At 45.7% G+C, this 27949-nt stretch overlaps 1 protein-coding gene across 1 annotated transcript; it reads right to left on the reverse strand.

Annotated features, from left to right (window-relative positions):
- Positions 1-4594: 4594 nt before the first annotated feature.
- On the reverse strand, positions 4595-27949 carry ELOA (elongin A). Its single transcript, XM_044997721.1, has 11 exons — positions 27765-27949; positions 21083-21139; positions 18094-18212; positions 15822-17031; positions 15126-15240; positions 14395-14550; positions 13551-13648; positions 10956-11136; positions 10273-10384; positions 9303-9454; positions 4595-7627 (listed from the first exon to the last, which is right to left on the reverse strand). The coding sequence occupies exons 1-11, from the start codon at positions 27834-27836 to the stop codon at positions 7566-7568; spliced, it is 2334 nt and encodes a 777-aa protein (XP_044853656.1). The 5' UTR covers positions 27837-27949; the 3' UTR covers positions 4595-7565.

Here is a 27949-nt window from a genome sequence, read left to right on the forward strand (position 1 = left end):
CTGCAGTGGGGTGGGAGGGACAGGCAAGCGCCAGGTACTCTCAGCGTTTAAACCCCGATACAGGTGTGTCCCATGCACTGTTACTGCAGCTATTCATGTTGTCATGGGGCCTGCACTTTATTGCTCTTACTAAGCTCTTTCCGTCCCTGCTAGACGGTGGCAGTGAGTTCTTCAGCACGTGGGGAAGGAACTGAATTGGTGACAGGAACTAGAGCGGCCTTCTTCCTATTTTCTACTGGCTCAGATTCCGTGGCTGTAAACTGAGGCTAACAGCATTTCTGTCAGGCTAGATCAGTTACGGGACTAATAATCATCCCCACTGGTACAAGCTCCCTCTAAGCTTAATTCAGTAGTTTAGTAGAGGCTGGCCTGGGAGATGCTGTACAGAGTGGTGCTCTGGTCGCTTTAGCTCTGAATAGCAAAACACTCCTGTAGGTTTAAAGACAGACAGATTAGCTGTGTAACCTGTAACATTTACAGTTACACTTGCTAGGGGAAGAGGAAAAGGGTTACTGCTCCAGCTACTACAGCTGATACCCTCCTCAGGGGCTAAGGGCAAAACGTAGTTTTCTGTACAATTTTGCAACTAGGCTAATGGATCTGATTCTGCACCCAAGTAATACATTAGCAACTCCACGGGGTTAGAAATAACCAGGGGCAGAAGCCAACTCACTGTGGAGGTTCACATGTTTTGTAGTTACCAACTTAGGCAGGAGTCCAGACGGGATAACGGATGAGCCTGTTGTTAGTCTGTTGTGTGGCAATTTCTGACGTTGCCAACTTAGCAAACCGATTTCTAATGTTGCAAACCTAACTCCATAGGTTTTAAATGGCAGAGTGAAACACTAGCTGGAACTGTTGTTCGGTAGGACAGCAGTGCTGCTTCTTGCCAATTGATTCCTAGTCACCATTGACAGGGACAGCATTTTAATCAATTTTTTATTTTGTTAGGATTGACTTCAGAACCTTTTTGTGCCGCTCGGAGAGCATGCTCCATCTGGGAGAACAGTGATTGCGTCACACCTTTGTTCCCAGCTCTGGCTGCACATTAAGCGTCACTGATACTGACAGGAATGTGCAGTGCTCTGGAAATGGTGGTTTTGTCCACTGGTTGCTGCAAAGCAAGAAGAGGAATCGCATGCAGGGGACTAAATTGGTCCCTGGTGGAAATACGTACTTCAATAGTGTTACATTAAAGAGGGATTTGGCCCAGGTTATCCAGACCAGAGCCGTAAACTGTTGGATTTTTAAAGGGACACACTTGAGACCACTGCCCCAACTCAAACTAACTTCTTTTCCAAGTGGAAAATATTGGGTAAGCCTGGAATGTGATTTGAGAAGGGAATGAGAACACAGGCCAATTCCTGCTGACAGTTACACCTGTGTAGTCTTATTGACTTCAGGGAGAACAGATTTTTGCACAAGAATAGATTTGGGTCCCTTCTGCTTTTTCACACCTGATATAAGCAGAATCTCATTCACTTTCCTCTCCTAAACTCTGAGCACTTTAAGGACAAAAATAAGCAAGGTCTGCTTGATTTACACATACGGGAAACTCTCCTTTCATTCTACACCAGCCTTAAACAAACACCAGACCCGCTGTAACAAGGGTGTCACTACAGCAGCCTTGGTTGGACTGTTCTTTTGAAAGATCCTTAATGGTTCTTTTAAGCTGCTGATTTTCAGTGAAGTCTTTTTGTTCAGGGGGGCAGAGAACACAACAGGGAATAGCTCTGTTTTGTCAACTCTTAGTCATTCAAAAGCTGAAAGGCTTTTGCTTAAGTTTGTTTAATGTTTGTACAGTGATTTTGAAGAGCTAACATAGCACAGAAGTGCTAAATATTATGACTGTGCCACTTCTAGCTGTTACTTTTTTCTTACAGAAAGCATAAAACAAACAAATGCAAATTGTAGGGGCCTGGTGCACACAGAATTCATGCTTAAAAAAAACCTCATGTCAGAGCTGCTGATCACACGTTCTAGAATAGATAATACTTAGTCCTGCCATAAGTGCAGAGGACCGGACTAGATGACCTCTCGAGGTCCCTTCCAGTCCTGTGATTCTATTCCATGATTCTAATTGTGGAAGAGCTTGGTGACAGAATGGCCTGATGTGGTGAATCACGGAGATTAACTACACAAACTGGGTATCAGCCCACAAATAATATTTGGGTTCAATGTGAAAACAGTAATACATTCTCCTCAGCCAGTGCAACGCTGGGAGGCAGCTTTCAGAGCAAGACAGCCTCAAATACAATGCCACCCAATGTAATTTCCCCACTCCTACTTCCTCTACTTCAGTGGATTTTACACCTGAGTGGTTTTCTTTTACATAATAAAAGCTGGCTGCCTCCCAGACGGCAGTCAGAGTGAGATGCGGTGTGTGGTGTAGAGGCCATAGCTTGGGGAAAACACTGGCAGGGCTTGGCTTTGCACTGGGCCAGGGAGAGCTGAGGATAGAAGCAGGAGGTGGAAAGAGGTGAGCAGGATGGGGAATGCTGCAGTGTTCATCCTCATATAGACGGGCACTCCACTGCCTCGGAGGCCTAAGAGAAGGACAGCGTAGCATCCCTCGTGCTATTCAGAAGTATCTGAAGAATTGAGTGTTGTGAGAGTAGAATAAACTTGTTAATTTTACATAAATATGTATGTAGCCAACTGTGTGATGACTTCATAATTTTGTTTGCAATATGTAATTCATACTTAGGCCCCTCATCACCTTAATCTGACCCTGTGCATATCCCTAGGAGTCCGTGCAGCCCTGGTTGAGAACCACTGAACTAGATATCAGCCACTTTCAGCTACAAAGACATTCAGCTACTTCATATGTTCAGTGCCCTCCACCCCAGCTTTAAGGAGAAACTGCAGTACTTTGGTATATTAGGTTGTTCAAGCTGTAACAGCCCTACAGAATGGTTACCGTGAACTGCAGCGTAAAGGTCTGTGACAGATGTAACAATATCCTGGATAAATCTTATTGAATCAAATTTAATATATTTTGGGTCCATTGTATAAGAAATGCATTTGTTTGTGTGATTGTCATTGTACCTAACTTTTTTAGGAGAAAGAGGAGTATGAATGTAAGTCCTCTGGTTATCAGAGGTTAGAAGCTTTGCCCTGGGGAGGGAATCCATTGTCTGGCTGATTACCCACCCACACAGTCTCTTCAAAGGCTCACACTGGGTTCTCTGAGACCAGCAGACAAAGGATTTTGGGATAAATAACCTGAGTTTAAAGCCAGATCTAGACTAAAAAGCTAGATTGACCCAGCTACACTGCTCAGGGGTATGAAAAACCCCCACCCCTGCTCACTGTATAGACAACACAAGGTTGGTGGAAGAATTAATCCATCTCCCCAAGAGGTGCAGCTGCCACCTCTTGGGGAGATGGATTAATTACAGTGACAGGAGACTCCCTCCCATCACTGTAGTGGCTATGCTGAGGCGCTACTGTGGTTTGTGTGGTTTTAGCTTGAAGTGTAGACAAGCCCTAATACTCGGGGCCTTCTTTCCAATCCAGCAAAAGGACAGGGTCCCTGGAAGGCCCCTATTCTGATGGAAGGACTTTTGCCTACTGAAGCCCCATAAAATTGGTTTCCCCTTCTGAACAATGCATATGGTGAGCTTAAAATTGCAGGAAATCTCACGTGGGGGGTTGGAGGACTGCTCCAGCCAGAGCCCATGTTGGAATTGTGTGTGTGTGGGATCTCTTGTACACTAATTAGCATGTGTGTAGGTTCTTTTATTGGTTTTAATGTTTTCTCTGTAGTGCTTTTACCTTAATAAAACAGGCTTGCTTAGCAAGAGCTGTGTGGTAACATAACCAGGGCAATTACCCTGTGTACTGGTCTCTGAGGAGAGGAGTGAAGCAGGCTGCTTTAGGCAGACTATTTTTTGCTGGGCATAACACTAAAGGCAAGGAACTGTTCAGCCTGGACATACCCCGATCAGAAAGGAGAGAGAGACAGATCCCCATCCAAGAGAGGCAATGGCTAGGGAGCCTGCAGTGGGTGCCCCTTGCTGGACCACTGAAGGGAAATAGATGCTGTTGTCCTGAACTGTGACCATGGCCAGCCCTGCAAACCCTACTCAGCTGCTCACTCCCTCAGAAATAGTCATGTAACTAATAGATTGCAGGAGCAGGCCCTCCCAAGGGGGAGTCCGCTTCTTTTCTTAGCAGCCCCAGGCAGACTCATGGTTCTGTCCCTTCCTCTCTTACCAGCCATTCCCACGTACACCTAGAGAGGCCATTTTCTTATATTGCTTTAAAAGGTGTTTTTTAATATCAATTTATGATCGTTGGTTCAGGCTGTGGCAGATAAAGAGGAAAGGATCTGAAAATGTGACAACCACTTAGATTCTGTTGCAAGCCTAGGATTTCACACTTATTTGCCAAAGCTTTTCAGTTTCCATCCATGTATCTTATAGCCTCTAGAGAAGGGACTTTTGAGAATGAAAAGTAAACAGGAAATAGGGCTGTCAGATTAAAAAGCAAACTTCAGCTCATCAGCAATACCAAACAATCATACTTTCTAATTTGTTATTTCATTATGTTCAGTTATCACCCAGAGCCAGAAAGGAATAGACAGACACTGTCCAGTGTTTTGGCTTTTATTGAGACATGATTTTCTTCTTTTCATATAACTTATCTAATTAAAATATTAATCTCCGTAGTTACCACAAAAAAGTAACATAGAAAATTGTATATACACAGTTGGGGATCAAAGTACAAATGCAAATCAGCATAACTCTCCCTCCTGCTCACGTCACTCATCCCACCCAGCCAAAGCACTCAAGGGAGGTGGGGGGGAGGTGGAGAAAGGAGGTGTTGGGTCCTGGATGGTTTCTTTGCACACAGTATAGCACAGAAAATTGCACAAGTTTAACATGTTGAATGCTGGAAGAGATTGGAAACTGAGCAACCAATTTTATTCTACAGTTGGCTTAGTTCGTGTCTCACTAAAAGAATTCCTCCCCCTCAGTAAAAAGCATTCCAATTCTTTCAGCCTGGGAGATTTAGTGTCTGACTGAAAAAAAGAAAGAACCTTGCAGGGGCGAGATGAGTGTTGGTCTCATGTGAAGAAGGATCTGTTCCTCACTGAGAAAGTGGATTGAAATATTATGGGATTAGAGGCAACAATATTTGTATTGTATCTTTCCCCACAAATCCACCAAACTAGGCTAAAATACTGACAGGTGGCAGGGTCTGCAAAGAGAGAACTGGTTTGAATGGGATGATATACCCACTGCACAGCTAAAAGTAGTACCCACAGTCCAGACATGGATATCTAACTGTAATAATGCTAGGTAGCAATTTAATGGTGACCGAGAGAATTCTCAGATTTACCCAAGGTTCTTTAAACGTGGCTCCACCGTGGCCCAGACACAGACGAGTCTTCCCTTTTCCCCACACCCCAAGTAAAAAACAGAAATAAATGGTAGCACAACAGTTGGCAGAAGATTATATATTGTTACCTAATTAAAAATACAGCAAATTAAATACAGCAAAATGCAAGAGGAAAAAGGCATTATTTTACAGCACAATACACACTGAAATGCTGCACAGTAACAAGATTAAAGCGTCTGGGACTTTAACAAATTTACGGCACACGAGATTCTGAGAAAACTCTTCCAAGATCTTCAAAATTAAAAATTGGGGCTTCCATGATGTTCAAATGCCTAAATAGACAGAACCCAAAGCATAAAGGGTCCGTCCCCCCCCCACCCCCGCCCCCAAGTCCTCTGTGGTATACACTTCACAGCAAAGTTCCCTCAGGCCAGCATACACAGCCAAGTACACTTGTCCAGGGTTTTCCAGTCAAGAAAAGATGGTAATGCTGTTGAGCAGCTACCACCAAGAGCAGCAACCGGCCCTGCCTCCTTTCCTACAAGGAGAGCAGAATGTCCTCCAGAGTCAGAGACAGCAGTTGCATTTAGGAGCACTTTAAATGGGTCTTAGATCTGGACAGTTTCCATGTCCAGATCCAGTTACAGAGCCCATCAGATAGGCTTGATCCATCAACAGCAGGACAGGTTCCCTCAGAGCACTACCAGCTCTAACCCAGTCCAACCTCTGCCAGCAGTGCTCCAGGTAAACTTGCTTTCACATCTGTTGAGAGAGATTCAGTGCTTGTGCTGAACTGGCGGCCATAAGAAGGATTTTATAACCTACAGTGACTTCCTAGTAGTGTCACTCACTTGAAACTGTGCCAGAAGCAGCTGCAGCCATAGTGAAATTCTGCTCATTTAACTGAAATCACAGTCCCAGCATCCTTACCCATGACCACCTTCACGATGGAGTTTTGCTCCAAAGTCCCCTAGTTACTTTTCAACCAATCTCAACAGAGGCTGCTCACTCAAAAGGTAAAACCTCACCCCCTCCCTTCCACAGCTGGGATTTTCCCCTCAGACATCGGCTGCAATCACCATGGGTTCTGAATTTGTACTGTAGAGTTTGCACCAACATAAGACATGATTCACTTTCCCCATGAAGTGGTTTTACTTTTAAAAAAAAATAAAATAAAACACACTGAAGCTTTTGCTTTTTCCAGCAGTAATTTACAGGGGAAAAGGCAGGATTTAAGTGCCAGCTTTTAGACTCAGAAAATCCTTTCCAATGCTGTGTGATGCTTGGGAAACTAGATAAAGCTGCTTCCTTCTGCTAAAAGAAAGAAAACCAATTCCTTCATTGGTTTCGTTAAAATTGTTTTGGCTTCCAGAGTCCGAGACCAATCTAAAACCCAAAAGAGCGATTAAAATTTCAATTTCGGCACAGTGATATTTCTCCCAAAGAATTCTTGTGTCGTTCCAATAAGCTGAAGAAGAAGAAGAAGAGAACAACAGCGGGAGAAGGGACCTCAGCAGTTCTCAGAATTCCCACACAACAGTTTTAAGCATCTGTACAAGGAGATCAGAGAGGCTGAGAGCTGAGATTCATGAACGTACACAACTGGAGAGTGATGTCTCAGACCCGACCCAGCCCGTTGAAGGACTGGTGAGCAGACTGGCCTCCAGCATTACCTGTCCCAGATGTCCCAGATAGGAGCTGACATGTAGTGGGCGTGAAATCAAGGAAGAGGCTCCCATTGTAACGGCGTCCACATGGAGGGAAGTGGCTCCAACTCAAGTCATCGGGAAAGAGGCAGGTCCTTCTACCAGGAGTGGGCTGGGGCTGGGCAGGTGACAAACAATATCGGGGGGAAATATTAAATTAAAACCATTTTGTAAATTTATTAAGAGGTTAAATAGCAACGTCAGTCTCTGGACCTTCCCTTCTCAGCAGATACCAAGACTTCACATTTTCTGAAGGTTTTATAATTCTGAACATGGTGTTTTTGATAGAAATTGGAGGCAAGGCAGGGGAGGTAGAGAAAGGGACCGGAGGGCTGGCTTGAAAAATACTGTGCTGTCATCCCTGTACAGGTTTTTTAAGCCTCTCACAGCTGCTGCAGCCTCCGTGGAACATGTTGAGGAAAGGACTCGGAGCTCCTTGGGTGCCTTCCTTCCCCTCCACCTTCAATGCCGCTCCCCCACAAGAGAGGAATTCCCATTTCTCTCCCGGGCAGCTTATCTTCGAGAGAACCTGTTTTTGAATGCTTTGATAGTCTTTGCCATCATGGGTGCAATTTCTGAAACAAAGGGAAAAAAACGAACTAAGAGTAGTGGTACAAAGAATCAGAAGAACGCAGAACTGGTTACCTAGTTGCATCTCTCAAGATCCCACTGAAATCCCAGTACACCTCTATCCTGATATAACGTGACCCGATATAACACGAATTCAGATACAACACAGTAAAGCAGTGCTCCGGGGGGGGGCCGGGGGGGGCTGCGCGCTCCGGCGGATCAAAGCAAGTTCAATATAACGCAGTTTCACCTATAACGCGGTAAGATTTTTTGGCTCCCAAGGACAGTGTTATATCGGGGTAGAGGTGTAGCACAACCCAACGTTGTCTCAGCCAATAGAATTGGAAGCTACATGGAGAAGCCCTATTGGGATCTTCTATTTCAGCCCCAGGCCAGTAAAGAATTGTTCCCTACAATACATTCTCCAGTGCTTTATCCAGTCTAGTTTTACATGATTCAAGTTAAGAGTCCTGCAAATCTGTGGACATCCGTTTTATATCCACAGACCATGTTTGCAGATCAGATGCGGATACAAATTTTGTATCTGTGCAGGGCTCTAATTCAAGCAATTCTAATTTTCACTGCCTCCTGGGCAGCTATGCCACGATCTGAGCATCACTGGGAAAAGCAAGGCCCCAATGTGGTGGAAAAGGGATTGAACTAACTAGGAGCCATATAGTCCAAGGTTCACCCATGCTCCCCGTACTAACTGCGCAATATCAGCATCTTTTAGTGCTGCCTTTAAAAGAAAGGCTGGCCAGCATGCCAGGGGAGTTTGAAGAAGAGCTTTACATTTTTGGAAGCATTCAAATCATGTGCCACCCTCAGAATTTTCCAAAGTGCAGCAGACTTGTTAGCTCTGACTGACCAAGAACCTCAGCTGGTCAACTAGGTCTTTCCACTGGTAACACTGCAAACCTCTGAAAAGGCATTTACCCTCCTCGTTTGTCAGCCATAAATCGAAGGTGCCTATCACTGTGGTATCTAAGCAGCAAATGTACAGCAATGCTAGAAGTGGCCCTGGGGCTCTCAGCTCGCTCTCCAACAGGCATCTTCCTTCTGCCAGTTCTTTTCTCTCCCCCTCCTCCTCCTCTCCATGCTCAGCTACCCAGGAGAGTGATGCAGTTATCAAGGGAAGATTACAAAAGTGGCAGGATTTGCATTTTAAGCTGAACACACTCAGGGCTGGGTGACCACAATCCAACAGACCTCACTTAAATCTGGGACTAAATTCCAGCCTATTTTTGTTTGCAGGTTTAGTGACGGCACCCGCCACAGCTGAATGTTTCAGACACCCAAGATGTAGTGATTTCTCCTTGCAAGACCCCTCTGAGACAGCTTGGTATTGTCAGTTTTACAGCCCGGGAAACTGAGGGAGGGAAATTGACTTCCCCCAAGGTTGCCCAGCAAATATATGGCAAAGGTGGGTAATGAACCCAAGTCTCTATTCCCAATCCAATGCATCCACCACAAGACCATTTCTCTCCCTTTGCAGCAATTTGACCCATTTTGCCACCCTTCCCTTTAACAGGAGGGTTGGAAAAGGAACACCCCTCTCTTGAGTCAACCCCCTGCTAACCCTATATCAATCTCTTCCATGCATGATTAGTCAGTGGTTAAAGCTCATAGTAACGACAGCTAGAAATAACTAGCACAGACACTGATGCCTGCATCACTCACTCTTCACTGGTGGTTTCCTGGGGTCGTAGCCAGAGGTGGTGCTGCCTGGGGATGGACCAGAATGGGCACTGCTGGTGCTGGGCCCATCATAGGACTGTTCCTCCTCAGACTGGGCATAACTTCTACCGGGTGTGAACAGGACTGGTTTTATCCTGCAATTCAGAGAAATATGGAGGAGATACAAACAGCTTCAATGACGGAACCAATTCATTTCCATGCCATGCGCGGGTAGGTGCTGAGTGGATACTCTCTTCTCTCTGTCCCAACCGCACAATTTACTGCACATCTGAGGTGGAACTCCACAGCAACATGACTGAATTGCACTTACTACGTTGCAAACAATTCATCTTCAGTGTCCAATGAACTGGGGATCATTTAGCCCCATTTCACAGATTAGGAAACGGACAGAGATTACGTGACTTGCCCAAAGCTACAGAGTGAGTCAGTAGAAAAGCCAAGATTAAAACGGACTCCTAGTCCAGTGCTCGAACATTAGACCAGGCCACTCTCAGCATGGTGTATAGCATTCCTACAAGTTCAATGGCTGCCAAGTAACATTCCACAGATAGAGGGGACCTGAGAAGTTCTTTCCCAGCCCAGGCCTGTGCCGCAGTTTCCAGTTTCTCCTGCCAGAACTGATGGCCTAAGTTACTCCTGAAGCAAACCAGGGAACTGGGAGAGCTTGAACTCAAGAGCTTGGCAGGTGAGATAGATGCTTGTCTATTGTTTAGACTTATACACATGCTATCGATTGCTACTGACTGACAAACCTCTCCCTCCCCTTTAGTGACAGAGAGAAGGATCTGAAGGGAGGGGGAAAAAATCTCCTTTCTCCTGTTCCCTTCCCTCCAGCCTCCATAAGTCAGGAGGGATTATTTGTGCTCAGGGGACAACCTGATGGGTTTCTCCCACTGCCCAGCCCCCTAAGGAAAGGTCCTGACCAGACAGGTGGGGGATATTTAAGACTCACTTGATCTTCTCTGGTACAGCAGCTCCTCCAGTTCCAAATTTCTCTTGTCTCCTCCGCACATCCCGAGGGGGTTTTGCTGCTGAATTGACAAATGCCATCTTGGCCACTCTGCCTGCAGAGGGAGAGAACACACACCCTTTAGGATCCAGCCACAAGTGGGTCCTCGGAACTCACTGTCACAAAGCAGCGAGCCCACCTTCATGCTCTCTGGTGGAAGCACCAGCCACCACATCCTCGCCCTTTCATTCCATTACATGGGGCAGAGTTCCCTCCCTGACCCTGTACCCCTCGAACTTCATGCTTGAGAGAGGCCACACTGACAGACCTGTGGACAGAGAATTTCAGAACAGCCCTGGAGTGCCCTATTGATATACTTCGAGCCCAACCTGGGGGAATGACCCTAAGAACGAAATGAGATTCCAGTCTCTGTGACCTCTAATGTCCTCACAGGGAGGGGCAGTAGGCTGCTTTGCTATGGAACAAATCTCCTAGGAACTGAACTGAGGCCCGCAAAGTCAATTAAGTGGGCCCATCCCTCAGACAAAAGTGATTTGGGACAACTTCTGACCTGGGGCAGATTTGAACCAGTCACCTAGACAGACATCCCTTTCTTTTCACTCCAGCACGAAGAATAACAACCCACCCCATTCCATCGCTCCTGCATCACCCAGTGCCTGCTTTACCTTTGGGTTTGTTGGCATGAGCTGAGCGGATGTTCTGTGTTAACATGAGCAGCCGCTGTTCTCGGGCATCGTGGAGCCGAAGGTACATCTCCCTCCAGGACTCAAACTCTTCTGGCTTCTCCTTCTTGAAGTCCCGGACGCAGTGATTGTGCCACAGCTGATCCGTGTCCTCAATTAAAACCTGGAGATAGACCCACGAGTTACCTCAGAGACAGTTTTCTAGGATCTCTCTGGAGAGCACAAGTTCAGACCGTTAACCCATGTGCCTCCTAGTGGCCCTCCTCCCTTCACATACCATTACCCCTAGTGCTATTAAGTAGTTCACAAGTCTAGCATGTCCCATCTACATGAATCAAGCAGTGAGGGAATGACTCTTCTCAAGAGGTTCAGCTGGTTCCCTATCACACTCAGCTCATCCCAATTTACAAGGCTGTGTTACGCTGCCCTCCTGCCACTCTTATCCAATATAAGACTGCAGGGACCTTAGGCAAAGGGCAGAATTTCACTGTAGCCTCAGTACCTAAGCTTATTCTCCCCCTATGGGGCAGTAACCTATTTCACATCACAAGTTCTGCACAGCAAAGGGCCAGAGCATTAGCCCAAAGGTGCAGTGTCAAAACCCCCTGTTCCCTTCCAAAAAGTAGAGCTGGAAACTTGGCCACAGCAAAGGAGGAGCTTATGCGACTGGCTAAATTTTCCATAGACAATCCACTGCCAAAGACCTGGGACCCAGCCAGCCGCATTTAGTTCAAAACCAGAACATTTCCAGCCTCACAAGGCACTTTCCCTATCAGACAGGCCAGCAAGACTCTCCAGCTGGCATTCTGGACCTCTTGCTGTTAGTGCTACTGAACACAGTCGTATTCACATGCAGCTCTGAGAAGCCAGCCACATGCTCCTAGCACAGTGAGAGTAAGCACCATGCTAGGAGATCCTAATAGGTGGCCTGGCAAACCACTGCCACTGAGGGATAACTGATTTCAGGGCCAAATTCCAGAGAGCTGGAAGCCGAGGGATCATGAAGGAGATACAGATTTCAAGACAGACAGGAGATGGCTGATTGGGTCCCAGGCTGCTGGGACCCAAACAAGGCTAATTTTAACAGTAACCTCTGCCAGAAGCACCTCATCTGTGGTGTGGGATATCCTCGTGTGACAATGAGCCAGAAAGAGTTAAGCAACCAGCAGGCTAACGTGACCCAGATCAACCTTTAAGAGCATATTAGAGAAGAATTGAAATGGTAAACAGGGCCATTTCTTGTAGATGGTTATCAACGCCATGTTAGATAGACCAGAGTGTTTAAAACTTTGTATTGTCAAAGAATTAGAAGTAAATATTAATTGTATTTGTCTGTGTTTACCTATATCTGTTAGAAACTTCACAGTGTGATCTCATTAACTGGTAGACGATAAACTTCTCTTTGCGTCTGTTACTATGTTCTATTAATTTAGAGATCAAGAGGGAATATTAATATTTAGATGAAACTTGGGTGTAATAATATCATGTCTATATTTCTCTTTGAAGTTTGTTGCAAACTGTCTATGAACTGCTTGAATGGATAATTACCTTATGCTGATGAATGCAACTAATTACTTGTGTATACATAGGAAATAGGTTTTGCTTCAAAGCCACAATGTATAGTACCTATTCTTCACCCAAGGAATATCTGCTGTGCTATCTGATGTCAAGAGCCTAGCGCAGCCTGCCAGAGATCTATAAAAGAACTCTGGGGCCTGATCTTGTCATCTCAAGTCCGCCTGAACCTTATCAGGGGAGATTTGGAGTTGTCAGACTGGGAAGCTGAAGCCCTATCTGGATTACCCTGCTATTTCTCAGGGAGAATGTATACAGCCTCTGCATATGGACTGCCTGTTGTTTTATAACCAACTGAATTGGTTCTGAAAGAACATTTTGCAACTCAGCAGCTCACCATCTCTACTATGAAACTGACCTAAAAACTTTATCATTATACATACAGATATGAATCTTTTAACCATGATCACCCTTTCTTTTTAATAAATCTTAGTTTAGTTAATAAGTGGCTGTAAGCGTGTATTTGGGTAAAGTATGAAACATTTCATTGACCTGGTGGGCAATATGTCTGATCCCTTGGGATTGGTAGAATTTTATATACGGTGAACAAGATTTTAAGTAATCCTCATATTTGACTTGACTGTCTGGGTGGAAGCCCAGGGCTGGACTGCTTTAAGGGAGCTGTATTTTTGGCTTCTGGGTAACCAGTAAGGTATTGCAGAAGCTGTTTTGTTGCTGGCTTGGTGCATCTAATTATTAGAATAATCCACCAGTTTTGGGGATTGTCTGCCCCATTCTTTGCAGTTTGCCCTGACTGGCCCTTCCAGGCACCATGGTCACACCTGGAATACCGGCTGCTAATAGGGAAGCAAGGCTCGGTGGCCGGAGATAAATCATGGCCAGAATGAAGAGTTGGGGGACCTCTCCCAAAGCCTTTCAGCCACGGTCCACACCTTCTCATGAATGTTCTCCTCCTCCCAGTGAGGACGGAATGTTACCCATCCATGGAAGTATCAGCTTCCCCTCCTGCCCAGCTCCCGCCTCTGAGTTGGAGACACCTACGTGATTACATTCCTCAATGCGATACAGTTGATTAGGGGTGCATCTCTCCAATACTGGCTCCAACACCGAAAAAGGAACTCCACCGACTTCATAGATTGCTACAGGAGAGCGAGAGAGAGACACCAACAATGTTTATCTGACTCCTATCAGCCTGAGGGAAAGTGTTTAACAGAGCTTACCCATAAACACATGGGGCACTGCAGCCACCACAGAAATGCAGACGATCATGGCGGCTGTTGAATAGCTCACAGCAATACTACACAGCAGTTTAAAACAGGAAGGGAAGGAAAGGGGAAATATATTGCATCCACCTGCTGCAGAGAGAATTTACAGGCAGCAGAATTTGAGCAAGTCATTGGGCCCAACAGCTCTATTCCTGCAAAAGAGTGCTGTGGGTAATCTTAACCATATGTGGTCACTTGTCACATCCCTCAAGAATTGAACTCACAATGCTGGGTTTAGCAGGCCAATGCTATCCCTAGTCAAGACCTCAATTCTATACCTTATTTCTAAGTGCTCCCCAGAAGTAAGCTGGGGCATTGGTTCAGTACTGACACAGAGCACCCTCTATCAATTCCTGCAGCACGTGTGTTCCTTTGCGGTCTCCCATCCTAGTATTACCCTATCCCATTCCTGCTTAGCTTGCTAAGTGATATGGCTGTAAAGTGTTCAAAGCCAGGTGCTCCCTGGAGATATAAAAGCAAGTTAACAACTCACTGCACTGCATGACACCTATGAGTAGCATTCCACCGCTATTCAGAACGAGGCCAGCAGAAGCACAGAACTCTCCTCACACTGACAGTGGATAATTACACCTTTAAAGCAAAGCGGGAGTGATACTCACAGTCAATATTGTTGTTGAGGACTCTGATGCACTGCTCATATAGAGACATCATCTTGGGGAGGTAGGCGGATTTAGAGCCCGAATACACCTGCATCTTGGAATTCAGCCTGCGTCCTGTAAAGCCTGCTTCACCCTCCTCAATGGGCGAGGACACTGCTGTGATCAGATGACAGATGGGAAAGAAAAGACGTAAGACCAGCATCATGGTTTCACCTGAACACTAAGAGCATCCTGAACTGCAGAGCAAGTCCTGAGCAATTTTAATACACCAGGCTCAGAGGCACATGAGTAGCCTGGTCAGCCAACCACCAATGTGAGCGCAACCCCTTTACTTGTGCCTGCATTGAGTCACGTGCCAAAGGACAGATAATCAAAGCTCGTGCTTGAGAATAAGCCAATGCTTCAGGGTCAGGAAGGACTCTCCCCTGTCCCTCCCAAAATGTACAAAGTGGGGAGGAGGGGAGTCATCTTCTGCTGAAAGATCAGGTACTGGCCCCTGCCAGAGGCAGAACAGTGGCCCCTGAGTATATAAGGCCTTTAGTGCCCTGAGCTTTGCACTGGTACTGAGGCTGGATAGGGAGACGTCACACTAAGTTAATCACAAGGAGCTTTAATTCAAATGACATACTGGATTCTGCAGATGGGGATTAATCGCAGCAATATCTCCCTCCTCCCCTACCCCCCCAAAGCACCCAAGGACTCTTCTGCCCCATCCCCTGACCAGCACATACTTTTCCTCTTTGTCTGGGAGAAGGTCATCAACTCGAGAGAGGGAAGTGGGCGATAATTGGCCTGAATTGCAGGCAAAGGGATATCTGGTAACGTTGGCATCACATCAATGGGGATCTGGAGGGAGAGAAGGCACAAAACTGAACAGAGATAAAAGAGGGAGATATCACGCGCAGAAGCTGGTAGATGTATTCATTTCAAACATTTTAATAACCCGCATGACGACGATCAGCCTGCACCAGGGCATAGCCTCAGACTGAGATTTCAATCCTGTCCATGTTATTGGTGGACGAGCCCAAGGCAATTTCAGCACAGAACACAAGCATGAGCCTCCTAGCATCCCCACGCTCACTACCATGAGAGTCACTCATACCTGTATATGCTACGTAGTATTGTGCTCAATGACACTAGTAAGAAGCTAAATGTGGGGTGGATAATCTCACCCAACAGCAGAAATGTCACTCAGAAGGAGGCATTACAGAATGTGGTCCCATGGAGTACCTGATGGGACATCCCTACGTATCAGGTTTCACAGCTCCACAGAACACCAGCCTGATGCTAAATTCAGTATCTGAGATGGCAAAGAGGATGTGAATTAATCCTAAGCACCTGCCAAGTAGGGCAGAGGATGCCTGGTATGGAAGGTGGCACTTACCAATGCCACAGTTTGTTCATATTCAGACTCTCGGAGATCTTACCTTTTTTGGTTTAGATGACCCAGATTGCTTCTTCTCTGCCCTTTTCTCGCCTGTCTGCTTGTGACTTGTATTCTTTCGGCTCGAGTCGGAGCTCTTGGTACTGGCTTTAGACCCATTTTGCTTGCCATGCCCTCTGTTTCTCTCAGGGGCTGGAGGAGCAGGGGGTTTAACCACTTTTTTCTTCTTTTTCTGGGGCTGGTCATAGCTGAGGTATGACTCAAAGGACATTTTAGGCTGCTCATACTCATCCTCCACTTCCACCTCCCCAAAACCCGGTGAGAAACCCACAGATTTTTTGTCTGAGTCAGAGGCTTTGGATTTGCCCTCCGTAGTCTTTAAGCTGCTAGAAAGCCCCTTCTCTTTGCTCCTGTTTGAGGAGTTACCCTCTAACTTCCGTTTCTCCCGATCCACGTTGGATATCTCCAGGCTTAGCCTGGACTTTTCCAGTTTGACTTTCTCAGAGTCCCGGTGTTTTTGCTTCTTATGGTTGTCAACAGCCTCCTCCAAGTGAGGTTGTGACTTTTCTTTCCTGGAGCCCCCACTTTCTCTGTTCTTCTCTCTCTTGGTGCCGTCTAAAGTCCTGAGCTTCTCCTTGCTGCCACCTGGAGCCTCTCGGACCTGCTCCTTGAAAGAGGACTTGTGCAGTCTTTCTGGGCTAAAGGCAGAGGTCCTCACCTCCCCCTTGGTGTCCAGTCGCTGCTTCTCCTTGTGAGAGGACTTGTGCTCTTTGCTCCGAGTCAGGTTTCCTTTGTCTTGGGATTCGCTAGGATTCCTTTCGTGGCTTCCCACCAGCTTGTCCTGAAAGCTGTGGCCTTTATTAGCTTTCCGATGAAACACTGTCTGCTCTACCTCTTGTTCCTCAGAGGCAGAGTGATCCATGTACAGTTCCTGAGGGCTCTCCCTCAGCTCAGGTGACAAAGCATGCCCATAGTCCGAGTATTCCTGATCTGAGGAGTGCGCTGGGGAAGCTCTGCCCCAGCCCTTGTCCTCCTGGCTGCCATAGCTGATGGCCTCATGGGCTCTCTCAGGCTCCGAATACCTTTTGGCCTTCTTCTCTCTGAAGTTTGGCTCACATGATTGGCTGCAGGAAGGCTGGAATGCTTCCGAGTAGTCCTGCTCAGCTTCCTCATCCTCTTTTGGGGAAGGCTCTCGCTGCCGTTTCCTAGAGCTGCTTCTCTCATAGTCACGTTCTTCTGAATCAATGTTATTTCTAAGAGACAAAGACAGCCCAATAGTTAGACAAAAACCCATCAACAAGAATAAAAGGAGCAACTTCCTGAGGACAGTATGGATGGGAACCAGGTACACAGAAGAATAAGAGCATCTGGAGGTTGAACATAGTAAAAACATTGATGATTCTTTCCTGCTCAATGTTCAGGGCTTTAGTGGTAGCGTCTCCAGTACAGAAATCTCCCAGACCTAACTTACCGGGACTGAAGATTTCCCAGCAATCTGGGAGAGAGCAAAGCAGCTGCCTCAAGACAGTGGAAGAATGTATGGGGCCATAATGGGCTACATTCTCCTAATTACACACACCAGCATGCAGGGCTACTGCAGCCATTACAATCCAATCTCTAGTACCACACAGTCATGAATTAAACCACAGAAGAGGTCAAGTCGATCAGCCAATCCTTCTCCCTGGAGCCACAGCACTGTTCCTACAACACACTTGCTAATATTAACCAAAGGGCTGAGTTTTCATAACAGCTGTTTTCACTGGCTCTCAGAAAGAGGATTTCCACTCTGCTTTGTGCCTATAAAAGCAGCAAAGAGTCCTGTGGCACCTTATAGACTAACAGACGTATTGGAGCATGAGCTTTCGTGGGTGAATACCCACTTCGTCGGATGAAAGTGCCACAGGACTCTCTGCTGCTTTTACAGATCCAGACTAACACGGCTACCCCTCTGATACTTTGTGCCTATAGCTTCCTCTCTAGTTTTACATCATTAGGGAAGTGAGATGTAGGGTTTGTCTCCTGCTTTCGTGAAGACATTTTTTAGGTGTCTAGTGTCACTCTCTCCATCACACTACCGTTTCCTGAAAGAAAAACTTTACTCCGACCTGAAACTGCAGTAGTCAGCAATTCTGTGGCCACCGTAGGCAGGAAACTTACCCCACAATGAGGTAAGCACCTCATGCAGAGTTATCACTCTGATGTTATGACGATTTCGAAGCCTAGCCTTATTTCCAGGGCCACAGAAATCTAGCACCACCTCCACTAGGAGATTTAATGCAACCTATCCAGCGAGACAAATGGACAAGCTAGCTTACCGCTCTACTTCTTGAGGGACTGGCACCAGCTTCTTCCATCTGGCTACTAAGTTCTTGGCAAAGTCTCCCACCAGCTCATGTTTCCGTAAACCATTCACAGTCTTCCCAACACCAGTCTCCTGCAAGAAAGATGCAAGACATCAGCTGATCTCTGCAAACCAGTCAACATTCTCAGCATTGGTCATCTAAAAACAGGTTTGTCACAGTCAAACTCCCAGATCCACTTGGTTACCCAGAACCCTCTTCAAGTTAACAGCCTCAAGAAAGCTAGACTAAATTTAACCATTTCAATGCTACCTAACCTACCAGATACACAGGCAAAGTGTCCTTCTATTGCATCATCAGCTTCCAATTTGGCAACAGAAAGTGAGCAGCCATGGCAAGAGTTCACCCCAGGCCATGTTAGAGTTGCTATGAAACTCTTTTTAACTAAAAGGGTTTAAATGAAAAGATCTGGAATTCCACCAAGCTCCAACGATAGCTTCAGGAGGAGAGCAGCAACCAACAAATGCAAACTCAAATAGACTGTTTTCAAGCAAACACCCTTAAAAATATACGATAAGCAGAATGGTTTCGCTCAAATTTCTTCCAAGAGGTGTCAGTGTTGAAGAACACAGAACGCAACTCTCACCAACCATTCCAAGAATGCTGATGAGCTCACCATGGTGCAACAGAGAGCTGCCCAAACCAACTGATTGTTTAGGTAGGAGTTGTACCAGACTTGTGCTCAATATTTTAGTAAGGAGAAAGAAATTCACATTCAGTTGATGGTGATGAGTCGGGAATGTTCCATCATGGTGCTAGGAGGTCATCTGTCTGATAAGCCACAGGAAAAAGGGTCATGACCACTTTCAGATATTTATTGATTTTAAGTAGGGCTTTCAAGCGATTAAAAAAAAAAAGCTACAAGTACTGTAATGCAATCTCTTTATCGTGAAAGTTGAACTTACAAAAAAAAAAACTGCATTCAGAAATCAAACAAACAATGTAAAACTTTAGAACCTACAAGTCCACTCAGTCCTACTTCTTGTTCGGCCAATCACTCAGACAAACAAGTTTGTTTTCATTTGCAGGAGATAGCTGCCCTCTTATTTTCAATGTCACCTGAAAGTGAGAGCAAGCATTTGCATGGTGCTGTTGTAGCCAGCGTCATAAGATATTTACATGCCAGATGCACTAAAGATTCTTATGTCCCCTCATGTTTCAACCACCTTTACAGAGGACACATGCTGATGATGGGTTCTGCTTGATAACAATCCAGAGCAGTGCAGACTGACGCATGTTCATTTTCATCATCTGAGTCAGATGTCACCAGCCGAAGGTTGATTTTCTTTTTTGGTGGTTCGGGTTCTGTAGTTTCCACATCAGAGTGTTGCTCTTTTAAGACTTCTGAAAGCATGCTCCACAGTTCGCTCCTCTCAGATTTTGGAAAGGACTTCAGATTCTTAAACCTTGGGTTAAATGCTGTAGCTATCTTTAGAAATCTCACATTGGTACCTTCTTTGCGTTTTGTCAAATCTGCAGCCAAAGTGTTCTTAAAGTGAACAACATGTGCTGAGTTATCATCCGAGACTGCTATAACATGAAATATACGGCAGAATGTGGGAAAAACAGAGCAGGAGACATACTATTCTCCCCCAAGGAGTTCAGTCAGAAATATAATTAATGCATTATTTTTTGTAAATGAGCATCTTCAGCATGAAAGCATGTCCTATGGAATGGTGGCCGAAGCATGAAGGGGCATACGAATGTTTAGCATATTTGGCACGTAAATACCTGGCAATGCTGGCTACAAAAGTGCCATGTGAATGCCTGTTCTCACTTTCAGGTGACATTGTAAATAAGAAGCAGGAAGCAGTATCTCCTGTAAATGTAAACCAGTTTGTTTGTCTGAGCGATTGGCTGAACAAGAAGCAGGACTGAGTGGATTTATAGGCTCTAAAGTTTTACATTGTTTTGGTTTTGAGTGTAGTTACGTCACCAAATAAATAAATAAATAAATAAATAAAAATCTACATTTGTAAGTTACTCTTTCACAATAAAGAGATCGCACTACAGTACTCGTCTGTGGTGAATTGAAACATACTATTTCTTTTGTTTATCATTTTTTACAGTGCAAATATTTGTAATAGAAATAATATAAAGCTAACACTGTACACTTGATATTCTGCGTTGTTATTGAAATCAATATATTTGAAAATGTAGAAAGACATCCACAAATATTTAATAAATTTCAGTTGGTATTCTATTGTTTAACAATGCGATTCTGTGATTAATCGTGAATATTTTTTTTAAATTGTGATTAACTTTTTTAAGTTAGTCGCGTGAGTTAACTGCTATTAATCAACAGCCCTAATTTTAAGGTCTTGAGGCCATTATGATAATCTAGTCTGAACCTCCTGTACAACAGGCCAATAGAAACCACCCAGGGATTCCAGCATCAAGTCCAATAACTTGTGGTTGAACTAGATCATCTGTTTTAGAAAGCGATCCAATCTTGATTTAGTGACTCCAGGTGATGGAGTATTCATCACATCTCTTGGTAATCCATTGCAACGGTTGATCACTTTCAATTTACACCTTGTTTCCAATTTGATGCTGATTTCAGCTTCACTTGGCTTTAGAGTCTACACTGGCTAGTCTAAACTGGCAATGCTAGAGTGCTGCCACAGCAGTGCTTTAATGTGGCTTGCGTGGTTGCGCTAAAAAAATCCAACCTCCATGAGGGGCATAACTATCAGCACTGGTGCACTGTCTACACTGGCACTTTACGGCACTGAAACTTGCTGCGCTCAGCGGGGTGTTTTTTCACACCCGAGCGAGAAAGTTGCAGTGCTATAAATTGCCAGTGTAGACAAGCCCTACATGACATTTTCCACAAGAACTGAGTGTTAGCCCCAATATCCTGATCACATTTCAATTTCAGGAGACATTTGGTTATTCTGTCCCATGAAGGGTACCATAAAAATAAGACTGTTATAGTTCTTACCACAAGGATGTCAACCGTGATAGGCAACTCAGAAAGTCTCTTCAGGCTTTTCAGCAGCTGCAGAGACAACAAGGAAAGTGTTTAGATTTATCATACTAATCACATACTGAGATTAGAAAGGAAGAAAATTCTGCACTGTATGGGAGCTTGTTCGAGATGTCTGAGCAGCAAACGTCTCTTAACTCATATCCACAAACAGCTGTTATCTGACTTCAGATCAAGCTACTAAGGTGGTGAACATGTAGAGGACTGATTCAAAGAAATGTACCGTTTTGTTGCAGAAAGAGAGGGGAAGTCTGCAAGGCAACAGCACTATGGATGCATCAAAGCACTGCTGTCATTTGAGACTCTCAACGTGCATTTTAAGCATTAAGCCTCAACACTTCTGTGAAGTCTTCTCTCCATTTTACACCGATTACATTATCTAGAGTTACACAGCAAGTTCGTAAAAGGGCTTGATACAAAACCCAGGGCCCGCATGTTCAGAAGTGTCTAGTGATTTCTGATGCCCACCTGGGGATCTCTTAAAGGGCATGTTAAAAACGTGCCTGAGCACCCCGCCCTCCAAGAATCAGGCCCCTTTCAAAAGTCTCAGTGTTCAGCATCTAAAATTGAGGCACTATCATAGCACCTATACACTCCCATCATAACTCAGTTGTGTTGGATGTCATCATCTTTTGTGATTGTATGGCACACATGACCCAGAAGCACTTACCTCTACAATTAACATTTATTTTGAGGTGTAATTAGACATTCTACTAACCTCAGCCATTAGAAGTATCTTTCCAATGCCAGATTATAAATTATACTTTGATCATTGAACAAAATGTGTTTTGACATATATTTGAAAGAGGCTCTGACTTTACAAAACTTAACATAAGGAAGGCAGGAGTTCATCTAGCCTAAAGAACTAATGGGATGGCCTCTGCTCACTGCAGAGGGCTGATCATCACTTCTCCATGTTTCATTTAAGATTTAGTTATCATGGTTGAAGGTTAGTTTTTCCTGTTGGTCTCAAAGTATTTAAACCAATCATGGCATTTTAGCACTGTTGTTCTGAAATACTGAAGGGGACACTGAATTATCCCACATGCGCTCCAACAATAATTAACTGATTCTTAAATTCATCCTACCTGCAAGCCCACCCAGTGTATACATGCAGGTGAAGGAATCCCATTGGATCATGAGGTCTGGAGCCTGGATATCAAGCATTGGGATGGAAGCTATACTGCCATTTTTGACTGATAGGAAGATTTACATTAAGGAGACCAGTCATCTGCTCTCCCAAGATATGGACAAGAAAGGTGACCTGAACTCCTTTCAGATCCTTTAGGCTGCTGCTAATTAAGTAGCAGGTGGTACTGTTGAGTAACAATGTTCCTTCATCCCAGCTCTATTACCATGACACTCCTCAACAGATAGTTTGGGGAAACAAGGGCCTACTGAGCCCTTGACTGTTGCTGCTCCACACAAGGATCTCTGACAAAACTGGGCACCAACACGGCAGATCAAGTTTGCATCTCACATTTGATGGCCTAGAACAGGGGTCGGCAACCTTTCAGAAGTGCTGTGCCGAGTCTTCATTTATTCACTCTAATTTAAGGTTTCGCGTGCCAGTAATAGATTAATGTTTTAGAAGTTCTCTTTCTATAAGTCTATAATATATAACTAAACAATTGTTGCATGTAAAGTAAATAAGATTTTTTAAATGTTTAAGAAGCTTCATTTAAAAATTAAATTAAAATGTAGAGGCCCCCGGACCAGTGGCCAGGACCTGGACCTGGACAGTGCGAGTGCCACTGAAAACGAGCTCGCGTGCCGCCTTCGGCACCCGTGCCATATGTTGCCTACCCCTGGCCTAGAAATAAGTGCTACCTAAGTGCAACCACGAACAGTAACCAGCCCTCTTGTAGATCACGGCGATGTAACGAGATACTCTAATCACTCCATCTAGTTACAGAGAAGACAATATTTTTAAAAGGGTCCCAAATAAATCAGATAGGAAGCTGCCATCTTGACAGTTTGAGTACGACATGGGGAATGCATCTCCCATTGGAATGAGCTCTGCATTCCTTAAGGCAGTGGACAACCTGCAGGAAGAAGCAGCAGCTAGCACGCCCCTATGGCCCACGCCACTTCCCTCAGCTCCCATTGGCCGGGAACGACGAACCACGGCCACTGGGAGCCGCAGGCAGCCGTGCAAATGTAAACAAACCGTCCGGTGGCTCGCCAGCAGATTACCCTGACGGGCTGCGTGCGGCCCACGGGCTGCCCACCACTGCCTTAAGGCCTCCATCAGAGGGCTCCTGCCGAGAAGGACTGTTCAATCGCGGTGTCAACTAAGGCTATGTCTAGACTGGAAACTTCAAAGCGCTGCCGCGGAAACACTCAGACTTGCTGCGCTCGGGGGGGTGATTTTTCACACCCCCGAGCCAGCAAGTTAGAGCGCTATAAAATGTAAGTGCAGACAAGCCCTAAGACACCAATCTCAGTTAAGGAATCATAGTAAATTATAGCTGGAGAGATAATGGAACCATTCAGACAATTGCTTGGGCATTTAGGATTGTTCCCCATTGTACATATCCTAGGGGTTTGGCCTATCTAATTTCAAACCTCTCAGGCAATGGAACATCCACCACTTTCATGGGGAGACTATTCAGAGACCTAAAAGATCCCATGATTAGGAAGTTTTCCCTTTATATTTATTCCAAGTTTTCTAATTATACTTTCTTGCAGCATCCTAAGCAATTCCTCTCACTCTTTGGTTATTTGTAGCTTTTAGGGCCTTGTCTTGATGAGCAAGAAGGGTGCATTTTTCAATCAAGTTAGTTTAACATGCTTGGAAAAACTCCTCTGTTAAGATTTGAGGGCTTTTCAATCACGCTAAGCTAACCCGAATCGATATAACAATTGAATCACATCCCTCTTGGCCCATCAAGGCAGTTTTCATTTCACTAAGCTTTCAATATGTGCATATATAAATATACGTTACATGCTGTTTTCATAATCTGTAATTCAGCAGGACGAGTTGCAAATTTTTAAATGAACACTGTCAGACACAAGACTTTCTTTTGGTTACTTCTGTTGCCAACAGCACATTAGGGTACGTCCACACTACGAAGACTATGCTAACATAGCCCAACAGTGCAGACGAAGCCTATGCCAACAGAACGGGTTCATCTGTTGGTATAGGAACACCACTTCCTTGAAGTTAGCTCTGACAACGGAAACCCTCTTTCATGACACAGCAGCATCTATCATGGGGGTGATATCAGCATAGCTATGACTGTCAGGGTGTGTTTTTCCCCTGACAGCCCTGATCGATGTAGCTATGCCAACATAACTTTTCAGTGTAGGCCAAGCCTTAGACTATTACAGACAACCATTTTAGCAACCTAACTCACTGATCACTATATACACATTATTTGCGTATTTACCACTGTCCAAGGAGAATGAATCACAAAACAGTTTCAGTCTTGTGCCTAGACTGCAAGATCTCTGGAGCAGGGACACCATATTCAGGTGTGTTTTTACAGCACAATTGTGGCCTTTAGGTACCACAAAACAAAACAAAAAGAGTTTCACTTCCCAAGTCTCACGCCCTACCACAACACTGCTGTTGAAAACGTGTGGGGAATGTTTAAACAAAGCTTTTGGATTTTTTGCTTAATAAACTTGAGCCTAATCTAGCAAGTACCCACCTACGTAGTAGTACTGTGAAGCACCATATTGTTTATTTTAATTGAACCGCTCATTTTCCTTTTTAAAATGTCTTTTAAATAACTAGACCATTGCAATGCTAACAAGGCAAGTATATTTCAGATTATTGCAGCATAGCCTGGTCCCATTCTCTTCAACAACATTTTATGCTGCTTGTGTGTTCCCCTCTCTCCTTTCAGCAGAAAACAAGCAGTTCTGAAGTGACACAAAATACACAATACAGCTCCAGTGTAACTGTTTTAGAGTTTTCACCCCTTCCACTGGAAAATATGATTGCTTCCAACCCATGACAACAGCATCCAAAGTCTCCCACAGAGCACTCCGTGCCAGCACTCTGAGGTTGTCCCAAAAAATAATATTAATACTTAGCACTTTTCAGGCGTAGAACTCAGAGCACTTTACAAAAGTGGATAAACATTATTATTCCCATATTATAGATAAGCTGGGCCACCAGCCAGTAACCAGATGTTTCAGAGAATGGTCCAAGAAACTTTGAGCTGGACAACAACGTCTCAGTTTCCCTATTTGTAAAATAGGGATAAAACTCTCAGAAAGGTGTTGTGAGGATTAATGTTACTAACACCCTGAAACTATGAATGTTATGAAAAGTGTATCGCATGTTAACTCCAGACAGAAACAACAAGAAAATAAACCCCATACAAATGCATTTTCTCACTGATGCATGTGCACAAAAAGAGATCTAACCCATAAAGACCATGAGTAATATCTTGCAATGCCAAAATGAGTTGTCACACCCAGTAGATTGTGTAGATCTTCATAGTATAAACTTACCTCTCCTTTCTGACATGATTTGATGAGCAGTGAAATAGTTAAACCTTCAAGTCTCAATATCAGCTATCCTTGAGCATCTGAGTTAGCACTCTGAGATGAGTGGGGCAGTTCATTTCTCTCAGCGTTAAGGCTGTTTTACTCAGTTTCTTGAACAATTAAACTAATTAGTTTAAAAGGAGATTTAATTCTACCAGTGCAAAATTTGTGTGTAGACCAGACTTACTGTTTTAGGTTTTGCAGATGCAGAAAACATAAAAACATGAACCAAGTGCATGTGTTTCCACAATAACAGATAGAGACTTCCCCCATCTCGATCCTGCCCCACAATGAAAACTTGAATTCCAGAACAAGGTAACAGCATAAGTGAGGTGCAAGTACACAGGGTCAGTCTGAGTCCTGCATTTACAGGTGGAGAAGAGGCACAGAAGCCTTGTCTATAGCAGGAATTATCAACTGTTGACAATGGGAGCCAGTAATGGGTACAGCTGAATTGGTGCTAAAACACAGTTTAACTGCAAGGACAGATATGAGTGAATTGAGTTCCCCAACTGTTGCTGACAATGGATGTCTGCAACATAATTTTCCTAGTGGAGACAAAGCTACACAGGCTAAACAACTTGCCAGAGAACAGAGAGGGAGTCTCCAAGTCAGAGCCAGAATTAGAACCTTGAAGCTCTAGGCTTCCAGCTCAGGCCACGACTCTAGAAAGCAGAGCCCACCATGGCTTAAATGAAATTGCTTTAAATTCCCCTGAGCAGCATCAGCCGAACAGCCAAAGCTTTGGTGTACCGTTGCCTTCCACTACGATCACTCCCAGAATATTACATTAGGAATGATGGGTTTCCACCATAACTCTCAGCATCACTGGGGAAGGACCAGCTGTACCTTCCTGAAACAAGTTCTATGTTGTTTGTTTCACTAACTACAGTCCATATCTGACATAAAAAACAGCCACACACACACAGAATAACCCATCCCAGAGGGGCAGGTATTCCCCTCGGAGTCCATTCTGAAATCCTATTGAATGTATTCCTTGTTTAAAAGTCTTTTCGTAGGACGCAAGTTAGGGGCCCAGGTGTCTCCAGAGCCTATTTATCTGGTTAGGTCCTGGATATGGACCCCTTAAAAATATTGCAAGCATACTCAGGAGCGCTGCTGCAACGTCCTCACTGCTTGACACACACTGAACCAATTGTGCATTCAAACACATGTAGCCCATCGAAGGGTCATCCCCAGCGGGACCGCCCCCACTGCCATATGTCCCAGACCCAACTCCTCTCTGTCAGTTCCTCTTCCATAGCCCCCTCTGCTAGAGCCCCTCCTGGCCCCCACTCCATATATTCCTCATAGCTCCCCCAGAAGTCTTCTCAGGAGCTGAGCCAGCCCCCTTCTCCCCACATCCCCAGCCTGGGACCCAGGAAGGTGGACCTCCATTGATTCCCTGGGGCCCTGGAATAGGACCCCAGCCCGCCTTTTACCCTCACAGCAGCCCTTAGAGGAGAGCTCAGGAACTGTCCCTCCCCTGGATCCCTGCCCCCAGTGACCCTTGGAATGCTACCCCCCAACCCTTCCTCCTCTGGATCCCTGAGCCCCCTTTGCCCCGTGGCCCTTGGACGGGCCCCCAACCCTCCCTCCCCTGGATCCCTGCCCCCAGTGACCCTTGGAATGCCACCCCCCAACCCTCCCTCCTATGGATCCCTGAGCCCCCCCTTTGCCCTGTGGCCCTTGGAAGGGCCCCCAACCCTCCCTCCTCTGGATCCCTGAGCCCCCTTTGCCCTGTGGCCCTTGGAAGGGCCCCCAACCCTCCCGCCCCTGGATCCCTGAGCCCCCTTTCCCCCGTGGCCCTTGGAAGGCCCCCCCAACCCTCCCGACCCTGGATCCCTGAGCCCCCTTTCCCCCGTGGCCCTTGGAAGGGCCCCCCAACCCTCCCGACCCTGGATCCCTGAGCCCCCTTTGCCCCGTGGCCCTTGGAAGGGCCCTCCCGACCCTGGATCCTCAGCCTGGCAGTGGCCCTCGGACGGCCCCTCACTCCCCTGCGTTCGCCTCAGTGCGGGGTATTCGCGGGGGGCCCGTGCCCTCCCGCCCCGACACCCGCCGGAGGGGGCCTTGGCGCTCGCTGCCCCCCGGCCCGCCTCCCGCCCACACTGCCCCCTCCCGTCGGCGCCGTTACCTTCTTGGGTTCCGAACTGCCCGAGAGTCGCGACTGCAGCTTCCCCACAACTTCCAGCACCGATTCCGCCATTTTTACTGTTGGCGAGGCCTCCGTGGCGGAAACGGCTTCACCGCCCTCCGACAACACTGAGCTTCCCCGTCCCCCGCCGCCATCTTCGCTCCTGGCAGGAAACGGAAACCAGA

This window comes from Mauremys mutica, chromosome 23, assembly GCF_020497125.1.
Source record: "Mauremys mutica isolate MM-2020 ecotype Southern chromosome 23, ASM2049712v1, whole genome shotgun sequence".
Taxonomy (NCBI): domain Eukaryota; kingdom Metazoa; phylum Chordata; order Testudines; family Geoemydidae; genus Mauremys; species Mauremys mutica.

Coding starts and splice junctions, on each gene's coding strand:
- ELOA (XM_044997721.1), bottom strand. CDS start 27,836: ATGGCGGAATCGGTGCTGGAAGTTGTGGGGAAGCTGCAGTCGCGACTC. Junction 17,032..18,093: donor GTCCCTCAAGAAGTAGAGCG/GTAAGCTAGCTT, acceptor TTTGTCTCTTAG/AAATAACATTGATTCAGAAG. Junction 15,241..15,821: donor GGTCATCTAAACCAAAAAAG/GTAAGATCTCCG, acceptor CTCTCCCTCCAG/ATCCCCATTGATGTGATGCC.